This window comes from Emys orbicularis, chromosome 1 (assembly GCF_028017835.1).
Source record: "Emys orbicularis isolate rEmyOrb1 chromosome 1, rEmyOrb1.hap1, whole genome shotgun sequence".
Lineage (NCBI taxonomy): Eukaryota > Metazoa > Chordata > Testudines > Emydidae > Emys > Emys orbicularis.
The window spans coordinates 118,764,490-118,778,490 of NC_088683.1; the positions used below are offsets into that span (position 1 = coordinate 118,764,490).

At 42.9% G+C, this 14,001-nt stretch overlaps 1 protein-coding gene across 1 annotated transcript in view; it reads left to right on the forward strand.

The window, feature by feature from the left end:
• The window catches only part of LOC135882223 (chromatin remodeling regulator CECR2), a 137,895-nt gene that overhangs the window by 68,611 nt on the left and 55,283 nt on the right, over positions 1-14,001 (forward strand). Inside the window, exon 2 of the mRNA XM_065409088.1 lies at positions 1,736-1,830. Within this exon, the coding sequence (XP_065265160.1) occupies positions 1,736-1,830 (95 nt within the window). The remainder of the gene's footprint in view (positions 1-1,735; positions 1,831-14,001) is intronic.

Here is a 14,001-nt window from a genome sequence, read left to right on the forward strand (position 1 = left end):
AAGTTATCTGAACAGGCAGATGTCTTGTCACACTGCTTACCTTTTTTCCCTAAGCACATTTTATTGGAATCTGTAACCCTTTAAGCCCTGCATAAGGTAGATACCGCCAGAATGTTGACCATTTACCAAACAAATTTTTATGTACCTCATAGTTGCTATTACTATAGAGATAACATTACCTCATGCAGGTGATGGCAGGCATAACCATGGGCCATAAAATCTTTTAATGATCAGTATTGTCTAGTGGCTAGAGTAGGAAACAAGTAACTTCTAGGAGTCTATTCCTTTCTGCCACTAATGTGCAGTGTGGCCATAGGCAAGTCACTTACCCTCTCTGTGCCTCAATTTCCCTATTTGTAAAATGTGTTTATCTCCCTCATGAGGGATATGGTGAGCTCTGTTTACAAACACAAAACAGCATTTTATCATTTTAATCTGTTATCAATAATTTTATTGTTGTAATAGCAGGAGTCTAATCAAAGAGTTCTTGGCACTTAAAATGTTTTTCTCATTATTGATTATTCTTTATTCTCTAGCCATTAATATAACCATTTATTTAATAGTGTGTTGGGCAACATCCAGCCATGAATCTGTATTCAGTCCATTGTATATACTAAAACCATAAAGAATAGTGTCTTATGACTAGGCTATCTAGCCATACTAAATTTTATTCTATTAACTCTTGCTGTGCACTATCAATAGTTACTAATGGAAAGCAGATTGCTTCGTGTCATCTTGTGAAGTTTTTGAACTAAAATTAAGTATTTTTGATATTGCATAAACTTTTAGCTACGTTGAGTAAATATAAATCTATGAATTACCAGTAGAAATAAAATTACCAATACATTCTCTCAGTATGTACAAGATTTGTATTAATCACTGTTTAAGAAGTTTATCCTTTTTATAGGTCACTTCCTGTATTACACATTCTAAGTGAACTCCTTTGTACTGAAATAAGCCATGCTATTTTCCACTGTTCTTTCAAGGGAAGGGCGTTTGGGGACAGATCATGTGGTCTGACAGCACCTTTTCTTTTTTAAAAAAAGTTTTCTGAGAGCAAAATCCCTGCTTCCCTTCAGGGAAAGGAGCAGCAACTCCATCTGTGGCCTCGGTCCCTCCCACCATGCTTTCTCCTTTCTCTGCTTGCCTATCTGAAATTGCTGCTCATCCTGGGTGAGTGGGATTTTCAGGCCGTATTCCTGAACAAGTGTTTTAAATGAGCTCACCACTGATAAGTACGGAAAACTTCCTCTGGTTAAGGAGGAAATACAGGCAACAGAATTAAATTGCGCAATTTCTGCCTTCCTGCCTCCCATCATCCTCGGATGGGAGAGGCTTTGTGCTACTTACTAGATTGCAGTGCCTCAACCTCACTGGAACAGGGGCACCCCATCTTCCATATCTGCTTCTGGACAGAAGGCATGGGCTGGTGCTAGTAGGTGTGTGGTAAAACCTCTTCAAGGTTTACTTGTGAGTCCTTGCAAGGAAAAAGTAATGAGGACTGATTATAGTGGAAGTAGATGTGGAAGAATGAAACTTCTACAGAAAAATAAAAAGACAAGTTCAGTTGTGATTGTAGCGGTGGCTGCAGGGGAACGGCCTGGCTGGTCCAGAGGATGGCACTCCCTCGGGTACAGTACGCATCAGTTAGGCCATCTGAGGCTTCCTGCTCTTGGTTTGCCAAGGGAGTATTTTAAGGAATTTGATCTTTGTTTCTCTCTTCCCTTCTCAATAGGAACTGGAAGCTGCTCTTCACAGGGATGATGTGGAGTTTATCAGTGACCTGATTGCCTGCCTCCTTCAGGGTTGCTATCAGCGCAGAGACATCACGTGAGTAATCTTGCTCTATGGTTTAAGCCCTTTTGCAAGGGAGCTAATTAACATAGTCACAGGGATGTTACACAGCTTCAGAATGATGCTATAGAAATGATCTGCCGTCACCAATGACCAGGCCACGTTGCTCAATAAGTGCAAGGGAGTCCCATTTCTCTTTTACTCTCTAGCCCAGGGGTCGGCAACCTTTCAGAAGTGGTGTGCCAAGTCTTCATTTATTCACTCTAATTTAAGGTTTTGCGTGCCAGTAATACATTTTAACGTTTTTATAAGGTCTCTTTCTATGTCTATAATATATAACTAAACTATTGTTGTATGTAAAGTAAATAAGGTTTTTAAAATGTTTAAGAAGCTTAATTTAAAATTAAATTAAAATGCAGAGCCCCCCGGACCGGTGGCCAGGACCCAGGCAGTGTGAGTGCCGCTGAAAATAAGCTCGCGTGCCGCCTTCGGCACCCGTGCCATAGGTTGCCTACCCCTGCTTTAGCCCCTGCTTAAATCACAAGTCGTTAATATTCACACACCCCACTCTTGGGCAAATTCTTTTTTTTTTTTTTTAATTATCTTTTACCCTGAACCCACACACCTGTCTTGTACTCTGTGTATTGTTTCCCTTCACTGTTAGTGATCAGGATATTTGTGTGTTCTTTGTAATCTGCCTTCTGCCTGATTAATTTAGAGAAGTCACAGTAAGTGTTTGCAACATCATAACTGTTTTGATTATGCTAAATTATTTGAAAAATGGCAAGGAGCTTTATCTTGGAATGAGTTGGATAGTAGGAGTGGAGAGTCAAATATAGCAACTATTCTCTTCTTAGGCATAGCTAACGCTTGGCCTGTGACATCAGAATGATAGGTTGTTGGTGTGTTGGCCAGGACTTTGAGGTATTCTCCTTGATGTTTAAAGATCCAAAGGCACTTTTTTGTTAACATCCACCTGGATAGCCCTTAAAAATGAGCAGAAAAGACTTCTGTAAAGTATCATCCTTTAGAAGAGCTCCTTCCAACAGCAAAGCAATATGCTCTCTGCCCAAAGGGTGAAGCTTCATTTATAACGAAGCACAAGTGAAGTCTCAGCTTTCTTCACTGAATTCCTATGAACTTGAACTGAGAGCAGAGCATAATTCTGGACATGAGGCAATCTTGCTGCTGGTGGTAGGTAACTCAGTGGGTTCCACTGTATTACTGGGTTGGCACTGAACGTGGTGCAGAACCTGAATCTGTAAGCAGCTGACTTGGTGGGTAGTGCCCACCCACTGAGCCAAACTGGTGCTTGCCCTCCCTGAATGAATCTGAGATGGAGAGTAGGCTGATCAGAAAGCATCTGAAACCATATGTACTGCTTCTATCAGAATTACCGTAACAGTGGTGTATAATCCTGATTGTGGATTTATGGCATCAGGTGATGTCTGTTTCTTCAATTAGAATTAGAAGTGGAAAGGAACAGTCTGGCCATCTCATCTAATCCCCATTAGCCAATGCAGGATTGTTCCCGAAGTATACTTTTCAGTGTTTTGTCCAGTTTAGTTGTAAATATCTCAAGTGTTGGAGTTTCCATAACTTCGTTTAGGAGATTATTCTGCAGTTTAATGTCAACATGTAAGGCACTCTTAAATTGGTTTGAGTGTGCATACGTGGGTGGCACCAATTTAACTACATCAGTTTAAAAAATGATTTTAGTTAAATAAATACAACTTCTCTGTGTAGATTAGGCCTTGGTTAATGACAAGATGCAACTGGTGGAAGAAACAAACTCGACTGTAGAAGGAAGAAGGGGTAACACGAGTGTGTTTTTGTGTAGGCTAGCTGTGTGTTCAATGTAGCTTGCCACCTCTGTAGCCATTCTTATTCGTAATGAGCCCCGCAGATCCATGACATGAGGTACTCTGCTGTATGCAGCCTTGGAGGCAGGCCAGACCTGTCCATCAGAGATATGGGTAGGTGTGGCTTCACCTCTGAGACAGCGCCAGATTTTGTCTACTTATCCAGCTGTAGGCATGCAGACCAGCTCCTCCGTACTGCAGAGCAAACTTGAAGAAGAAGAAGAAGAAAAAGGGGGAAAAAAGGCCTTAAAAACTCCAGATTGTTTGGGTCTGCCTTTATTGGCAGAGAAGAGTACCCTTCTCCTCTGTGCCCCTGCTCACCCATCCAAAGTGCAGCATGGCAGAGAAGGCTAAGAAGAGAGAGAAAGCAGACACTCTGACTCCTGCACTTCCCTTGCTGATTAAGTGCCTGCATGGAGATTTGTGCCTGTTCTGCGGAGTCCCAGGCCCCCGTCAAATCCTCAAGCAGGGGCAGGGTTTCTTGCAGCCTCCTTCCCCAAGTAGGAGAGCTCCCAGCAAACAGTGACAGCACCTCAGCAGCAAAATCCCCTGGGTCTGGTACAGGCTTGCAGTGATGCCAGGACCAGCAAGCGGCAGCTCTCCTCCCTCCCCCACAAAACATGGGTGGAGTGTAGGTTGAAGCACAATATCAAAGGGCCGGGGAAGTTTCCTGCCCAGCCACTGGAGCCTGTGCTCACAGCCATGTCTGTTAACCACAGAGCAGCTCCCTGGCACCTCCCTGCAACTGCTGCAACAGCAGGGAGCTACAGACAAGGATCCAGAGACAGAACAAGGAGAGCCTGGTAAGGGGAGCTCAGGCCCAATCCTTCCCTCCATTCTACAGCATGCCAGAGGACAGACATTGAGCAAAAGTGTACTGAGTATTTTGAGTATTGTAAACTACACTTACGAGGTCTGCAGATGTCTCAGATGACCCATAGTTATAAATCCTTCCCCAGGCACCCTGTGAGTATGTGAGTGTGGAACAGGGATTTTCCTGCTGCACCTAAAGATTGGGAAAGCATCAGGCTGCCCCCCTCAGCTGCCACTGCAGATCACCATATCCAAACGATTGAGCTGTCATTACCAGCTGCCTCTGTGAGTCGCCAGGCCCTAATGGTTCTGGTTATTGCTCCCAGGTTGCCATGCCTTGCTTCCACCTCCTTCCCCCAGCAAATGGCTAGGGAGGGATGAGAGAGACAGCAGCCCAGATTGGAAAATTGCAAGGCAGTAATGGACCTCTTGGCCCCACCATTTTTCTTTCTACCTCACACTTCCCTGTGGCCTCCATTTTATAAGGCCAGAAGGTTCCTCAGTGTGCACCAGGCACAATGTATCCTGGCACCATTACCAAAGATAAATGTGCCTTTTTCCCTAGTGGTCAGGGACTTGTCATTTCTAACTGGGAGAGATTTTTACCTGTAAGAGTGGCTTCAAGAAGTAAATCAACTAGCTCAGCATATTCCAGAGTCTGGTTGAGATTTACCCATTGGTACCAGGACAAAGGTCTCAGCCCTACCTTTGCATTGGTGCCACAGATTCTCAGATTTCTTCACAATGAACTCAGGGTAGGCCTGGCAGCTGCAGACACTGAGGGTCAAGTCACTGCTTTGTCAAGAATCCTTAGTGCAATAAACAAGTAGTGAATTTCATCATACCCAGCTATCGAACCTTTTTCTTATGAGAGCAGCATCTCTTCTACATCCTCCTGAAGTGCATGAAGTCTCTTTATGGGCTCTTACCTGGTTCTCAGTGCCATTACAGACCCTTAATTTGAACCACTCATGAAGCTGTCTCATTACTTTCTAACCACTAAAGTGGCCTTTTTGATAGCAATCTTGTCTGTTTGCAGGGTGCCCCTGAGACGGAAGCTCTTTTCCTGGAACCTCAACACTACATTCCGTAAGGGTAGAGTGGTACTCAGATCCGACCATGCCTTCATACTAAAGATTAACTCCAGACTCCATAGAGCACTGGAAATTGTTCTGCTATCCTTTTGCCCAGTTCCATCACACTCCAAAAAGAAACTGGCATATTCTAGATGTCTTCTAAGGTCTCAAAGAACGTATTCACCACACAGCTCAGGTCAGAAGGACAAAGTCTTTGTTTGTGCTTTATTATCTAGTGTCAAAGGGAAAGACGGTTTCAAAATCCTCTATTTCCAGGTGGCTGAAGTTTTGTATCTAAGAAGCATACAAGTCAAAAAGTGTAACTCCATCTTCCAATATCAGAGCTCATTCCCTCAGAGCTGTAGCAGCTTCATGGGCAGAAAGATAACATACGTCCTACAAGAAAATCTGTAAAGCAGGCATCTCCTCAACTGTTCATACCACCTTCAAAATTCTAGAGGCTGGACTTCAGTCATTGTCTGATGCTGCCTTTGGTAGATGAGTGCTCCTCACTATAGTATCCCAGTAACTCTTTTCACATCTGTACATAACTGTATATTGTTCCCCCCCTATATTGTGTGGATAGTGGTATGAAAACCCTAGTGTCATAGACCTGTGGTCCTGAGTATGAATAAGAATAGGAAAATTTATCCATATCTTGCCTGAATTTTTTCTTTCTTGGAGTAATGAGGTCCACAGATCAAGCCAGCCTTGAATGGACTGTTAATTGGGAAATATCGGATTATTAATTGGCACTCAAGTTTGTTATTCAGGAGAATTGTTCTCTTTAGTCTCAGTGCTTAATTTTCCTTACTGATACAGAGTGCTTAGTTTTTCCTAGGTATGGAAGTGTAGCAACTGACAGTTTCTCAGAGGTGGCATGAGCCACACCAACCCTGCCTCTGATGGACAGGTGTGGTCTGCCTCCAAAGCTCTATAGAGCAGAGCACCTCATGTCATGGTTCCATGGCCCTCATTGCTCCAAGAAAGGAAATTTTTAGGTAAGACATGGATACATTTTCCTATTACTGTCTGGCAGTGTTCTGTAGGCATCATGGTACAAGTGAATTTGAAGGAGGATTAGGTAGCGGCTTTTTCATTTTGGTGTGTGTGTGTGTGTGTGTGTGTGTGTGTGTGTGTATGGGGGAGGGGAGGGTTATGCTGTGCAAAAGACGTGACATGAGAAAAAGCATTGAGGTCCTTGTAGGAGAAATGGACAAATGAACAGTGAGGACTGAGAATATTAGTAGTGAAGGTGGCAGTCATTTATATGGTTATAGGTAAAGAAGGGCTAAATTGTGGTGGACCTTAAACTTTGGATGATGCAGAGGAGAAGGGAGAGCCCATCTGGGGGGAGAATGGTGTGATGGGTAATAGGACTAGTACCTGACCCAGGACAAACTTCTGTGGGATCTCACTATGTGCCCCCAGTTTGATAGCGAACCATTGATAACTACTTGTTGAGTATGGTTTTTCAACCAGTTGTGCATCCATCTTATAGTAATTTCATTTAGACCACGTTTCCGTAGTTTGGTTATGAGAAGGTCATATGGGATTGTGTCAAAAACCTTACTAAAATCAAGATACGTCATGTCTGCTGCTTCCCTCTGTCCACTAGGTCAGGAACCCTGTCAAAAAAGGAAATTAGGTTGGTCTGGGATGATTTGTTCTTGAAAAATCCATGCTGGCTATTACTTATCACCCTATTGTCCTCCAGGTGCTTACAAACTAATATTATCTTTGAAAACTCATGGCGATCGGGGGAGGTCCTGAATGACTGGAAAAAGGCTAATGTTGTGCCTATCTTTAAAAAAGAGAAGAAGGAGGATCCGGGGAACTACTGGCCAGTCAGCCTCACTTCAGTCCCTGAAAAAATCATGGAGCAGGTCCTCAAGGAATCAATTCTGAAGCACTTAGAGGAGAGAAAAGTGATCAAGAATAGTCAGCATGGATTCACCAAGGACAAGTCATGCCTGACTAACCTAATTGCCTTCTATGATGTGATAACTGGCTCTGTGGATGAGGGGAAAGCAGTGGACGTGCTATTCCTTGACTTTAGCAAAGCTTTTGATACGGTCTCCCACAGTATTCTTGCCAGCAAGTTAAAGAAGTATGGGCTGGATGAATGGACTGTAAGGTGAATAGAAAGCTGGCTAGATCGTCGGGCTCAACGGGTAGTGATCAATGGCTCCATGTCTAGTTGGCAGCCGGTTTCAAGTGGAGTGCCCCAAGGGTCGGTCCTGGGGCCGGTTTTGTTCAATATCTTCATTAATGATCTGGAGGATGGCGTGGACTGCACCCTCAGCAAGTTTGCAGATGACACTAAACTGGGAGGAGTGGAGATACGCTGGAAGGTAGGGATAGGATACAGAGGGACCTAGACAAATTAGAGGATTGGGCCAAAAGAAATCTGATGAGGTTCAACAAGGACAAGTGCAGAGTCCTGCACTTAGGACGGAAGAATCCCATGCACTGTTACAGACTAGGGACCAAATGGCTAGGTAGCAGTTCTGCAGAAAAGGACCTAGGGGTTACAGTGGACGAGAAGCTGGATATGAGTCAACAGTGTGCCCTTGTTGACAAGAAGGCTAACGGCATTTTGGGCTGTATAAGTAGGGGCATTGCCAGCAGATCAAGGGACGTGATCATTCCCCTCTATTCAACATTGGTGAGGCCTCATCTGGAGTACTGTGTCCAGTTTTGGGCCCCACACTACAAGAAGGATGTGGCAACAAAAATGATTAGGTGGTTGGAGCACATGACTTATGAGGAGAGGCTGAGGGAACTGGGATTGTTTAGTCTGCAGAAGAGAAGAATGAGGGGGGATTTGATAGCTGCTTTCGACTACCTGAAAGGGGGTTCCAAAGAGGATGGATCTAGACTGTTCTCAGTGGTACCAGATGACAGAACAAGGAGTAATGGTCTCAAGTTGCAGTGGGGGAGGTTTAGGTTGGATATTAGGAAAAACTTTTTCACTAGGAAAGAGGTGAAGCACTGGAATGGGTTACCTAGGGAGGTGGTGGAATCTCCTTCCTTAGAGGTTTTTAAGGTCAGGCTTGACAAAGCCCTGGCTGGGATGATTTAGTTGGGGATTGGTCCTGCTTTGAGCAGAGGATTGGACTAGATGACCTCCTGTGGTCCCTTCCAACCCTGATATTCTATGATTCTATGAAACTGATTGTTTAATAATTTATTCCACTATCCAGATATCAAAGTTAGCCTGACTGGTCTATAATTCCCTCAGTCTTCTTTGTATTGCTTTTTAAAGATAGGTACTATGTTTGCCCTTCTCCAGACCTCTGGGACCTCACAAGTCCACCATGAGTTCTCAAAGGTAATTGCTAACAAGATTGCTTCAGCTAGTTCCTTCAGCACCCTAGGATTAATTTCACCAGGCCCTGCCAGCTTGAATACATCTAACTTATCTAACTAGTCTTTAACCTATTCTTTCCCTATTTTGGCTTGTTTTTCTTCCCCCTAGTTAATATTAATTGTGTTGAATATCTGGTCACGATTAACCTCTTTAGTGAAGGCTGAAGCAAAATAGGCATTAAGCACCTCAGCCATCTTGATGTCGTCAGTTATTAGCTCTCCTACTACTTACACTTTCCTTCATCTTACTCTTGCTCCTAATCATATATATAAAGAACCTCTTCTTATTGCCTTTTATGTCCCTTGTTAGGTGTAACTCATTTTGTACATTAGCCTTTCTGATTTTGTCTCTATGTGCTTGTGCTATTCTTTTGTACATCTCCTTAGCAATTTGTCCATGCTTCTGCTTTTTGTAGGATTCCTTTTTTATTTGCAGGTCATTAAAGTGCTCCAGATGGAACCGTATGGGCCTCTTACTATTCTTCTAATCTTTTATTTGTGTTGGATAGTTTACAATTGTGCCTTAAATATTTGTTTCTGCATCTATATACTACTATTTAGCTGCTTCTCAGTGTTGAAATGATGAGTTAATTTTGTGTAGTACTTTACCTCTTCACTATCCAAAGTATTGTGTATTTATATTTTCTTGCAATCTACTGGTAGCAGGCTGTAGTTCTCTGCATGTCTAGTTTGACAGCAAATAGAACTCATAACTGGACTGGAAGTGCCTGACTTTAATTATGCAGAAGTATAAAACTGTAAAGTACTTTTGCTAATTGTGGTTTTGTAAATATTTTAGGTATCTAATATCCCTCTACCTCTTCTTCCCCTTCTAGCTCTTCTGAATACATCATACTGGTCAATGTTAATACGTTAATATAGCAGATGTGATTTGCCCCACCAAACTGACATCCACTAGGTCATAATCTCACACGTCTAGCTCATTTAATGTATTTCCCATGCCCTTTGCCTTTGTGTATAGACCCTTAAGTGCTTATGACTTTCTACTATTGCAAAAAATGACTTCAGGGGGAAAAAATCACTTATTCAGAATATGCAATTTATATAAGAAAATTATCAAGTGGTATTTTAAAAATACTTGGCTCCCTCCCACCCCCCACCCCCCAATGTCCACTGATACAAATTGGGCAGCTGCATAATCCCTGCAGGCTACCACTTTAATTCCAACAGGAAATGCAGCTTGATGACTTGTATCAAGACAGGAAGATCAGAGCTGCTGCTAAAGGCAAAGGCCACAGCAGGAGACTTCTACAGCTGTTTTTAAGTAAGAAATGGCCGTGTTACATGGATGTGCACATTAAATTAAAATAATCCAGAAAATCTCCTGCTGTTCTCTGTTTCTGGCTAGAACTGTTGTGAAAAATGTTGTCATGCTGACCATATAGCTGTTTCCTGTTTTGTTGTTTCATATTTACAATTTTTAATGTTTTAACATTTTAAAGAAACAAACAGTGATTTGATTATTTTACGCTGGAAGCTACTTTATATTCCATTACTGTCCCTTCAAAGCTCGTTTTTAAATTCACCCTTTGTTGTAAAACATCATTTTATTAGGATTCAGTTCGGAAGAATATGTCACATGGTAAGATAAACAGAACCCACTGTTTTCCACTTATTTTCCTTGACATTTTTGAATCCAGAAGATTGGTACCTCACCTGCTTAGATGGAGACTGTCTAACTCACCTTGCATCATGGAAGGCACTAATGTGCTCCATGAATCCCAAACTCCCCTCTTTTCTTCACTAAGCACTGGAAGAATTTCCAAATAGATCACCTCTGTTGACCCAGTCTTCACCTCTCTTTCCAGATCCCTAAAGCCAGCTTTGAATCTATGGCATCTCTTTTCAATCATGTTTTGTTCTATCATGGAAAATAGGAGGACATTCCACAACATTCTTCAGGATCTCCTTTCCTCTCCCTGTCATGTCCTTTGTCCTGATGCCCAGAATGTAACATCCCATCCTGTTCTATCAGAACCATGCTCCTCTGAGTTTTCATTCAGGATTACTTATTGGCACTTCTATTCCAGCGACTTCTTTTCAGAACTTTCCATCTAATTGTTTGGGAGGAAGGTAAAGGACAATCTGATCATCTCCTGACTCATCAAGGACAGAATATCTGTTGTTACTGACCAGGTTTAATGGCTCTATATATTTCACTTCTTCCATTCCTTTTGTCACATTTTTCTGTCTTCATTCCCTTGCATGGAACAGATCCTTCAAGCATTACCTCCAGGACTACTCTCTCACTGGTTTGTTTTAAGAATAAATGTTAAACAAAAATTAAAATTGCCTTACAGTCTGCATGCAGCTACATCAGTTGTGTCCCTTCAAGGAATACGGTGCTTTTTTTCTACACTAAGAGATGAGGTTTGTGACAGATGTGGCAATTTCTTGCAGAATCCTTGGAAAACTTTATTGAATTAAGTTTAAGTATCTTTGGAGTCCATTGTATTAAATGCAAATGTTATATTTTATTGTGAGCCCTGGGAATTATGAACTTCAAAGGATTATCTTGAACAATGGGCCAGACAAGAGTGGACTTATGGACAAACAATGTCAAGCAGTTCACCTGGAAAATGTCTAGGGGAAAGGTGAATGCAACCCCCCGCTCCCTCTGGTTATGCAAACACCCAGCCTGTAAAAGCTTTGCCCTGAGGATGAGACCATTATTTACTTGATTATAGCTGTTACAGGGATCCAAAGATCAAAGACCCAAATTGTATAAAGGAAAGACAACCCACTCATGGGGTAGGGGGGTGCTTGTTCTGAGCTAAAGCTGTTATGGACACAGAACACCCCCCCTCCCCCCCCCCCCCCGTTTCTGGGGTTTGAAGGACTGACGCCTACCAGAGCCCTGCTGGAGTTGGGGGTGAGGATGGTCTCCAGTAATCTTATTTGCATGCATGTAGATTATTTTATTATTTTTAAAATGTTTTCTCGGCAGTGCTTTCACCTTAAGAATAAATGTGTTTGCTTAGAAAGAGCTATGTAGTCACTTATATCTGTGGGCAGTTATGGTGCATATAGCCTCTGAAAAGAGAGCAAAGCACAGACATTGGCCTGTTTAGTCAGTCTGGCTTGCTGGGAATAACTCAGTGTAGGCAGGGAACTGTGCAACCTGGGAAAATCCCAGAGACACAGGTCTCTGCCCAAGAGAGGTGATGGCTGAGGATCTGGGAGCCTGGAGCGGGTGCCCTCGGTGGATCAGAGAGATGAAATGCAGGTGCAGTTGCCCTGAACTGTGACAAGGTTGATTAGCTAACCTAGGTTGCTAGCTAACCTTTAGTCTCTTTTCCTAATCTAGGCAAAATGAGTACGAACATTCAGGCTCGCTGATATTATGGTGAAGGGGACCTTAGAAAAAGCTAAAGTGGAATATCCTAGTGATCCAGTGGATTTATCGGTGTAATCTGTGCAATAATCTTTGGGGCCTGAGACGCAAACCCAATCATGATAGACATGGGGAATACACTGTTTGTATTAACCAACATTTACTGGCATGCTGCTGATCTTGGCTGTAATAACTACACCAATGGCTGGTGCAACAGAAAACCACAAACAAGCTGAGGCTCATACTTAGAGTTGTGCTTGGTGCCTTACAGGACAGATGGATGACATGTTCCTTGCCCTCAAGAACTTCTAAACTAATTCTTGACATGAGACCATGAAAAGATTAGAAGGAAGAAAGGACAGAGGTTACAGCAATAAGATCACATGGCTATTCAAAGGCTAGTGGACAGCAGGGTGGAATGAAATTGTGGAGTATAAGCATGAATAGAGTCAGATAAATAAATATCTTTGACTCACTACTTATAGACATTGCACTAGAAATCAGTCTTAAAGAAGAATTTAAATGAGGAGTGGTTGGTGACAAAACCAGAAGAACTTCCCATGCATGTGGTGTGGAGTAATGAGCAGGGATCGTGGGAGAAGTGAACAAATGGAGCATGAAGGTTGGCACTGTTGGCGAGCATATAGGTGACCTACTAAGAGACTGGATAACTCAGGAGAAGAAGAGTTGTGCGGGGCATTGTCAATGTGAGGACAAGATGTTTACATTTGAAGTGATGTAGGAGGCGTCTGAGTCAGTGACGGGATTCAGAGTGTGAGATGAGGTGGCCAGATTGCCAGGCCATGAAGATGTTCTGGACAGCAGCATTTTGCATGAGTGTAAGAGGGAATGATGTTGGGAGTCAGGGAAGCCTGTGAGGAAGAGAGCATTAATCAAGATGGGAGAGAAGTCCCTGGATGAAAGAATTGGCTGCTTGGACAGAAAGAAAAGGATGGCTATTCAGATTGTTTGTGGAGAGAGGTATGACAGGGTTTAGACACAGTCCGGATGTGGGGGACATGAAGTAGAGGAAGAATCAATGATGACTCCCAGATTATGGGGTCTTAGTGACAGAAGGCAGTGGTATTGTCGACAGTAATAAGGATCTGGGAGAGTGGAGGAAAAACAAGCTTAAATAAGTTAGGCTTAAACTGATAGCGGGACATTCAAAGACACTGGAGATTAAATAGTTCGAATGCTGTTTGTGTCTAGGGACATGAAAATTATGTGATTGTTACTGGTTTAAAGACCATGCCACAGGATACTTATCACGGCTAACAGAACAGCTGTCAAGTTTTTGGTAGAGGAATCCCTGGGATTCTTTGTCCTAAGGGTCTTTGAGTGTCAAAGTGGGTGATACGTCCCACACGCTTTGTGCAGGATTTCATGTCCAGCATGGCTGTTCTGCTCAGCTAGACACTGAAGCAGATCTTCAGCCCAGGGATGGAGATTGGCATATTAACCACTTCTATTGCCTGGTCCATCCACCACCTCCAAGCAGGGATGTAAAGGCTTTCCCTCCTCTTGTCTGAATTCATCTTCAGAGGCTCCCAGAAATAGTGAACTTCCTGAACATCCTTGGAGAGGGAGCTGTCCAGATGCAGGGCCAGTATGCTGACCGTTCTTGTGTCCCAGAACTATCTGCTATCTTCAGTCACACACTCTCTGGCCCTGTTATTATGTATTTGTATTTTTGTAGCACTTAGGAGCCCCATCATGGACAGGGACT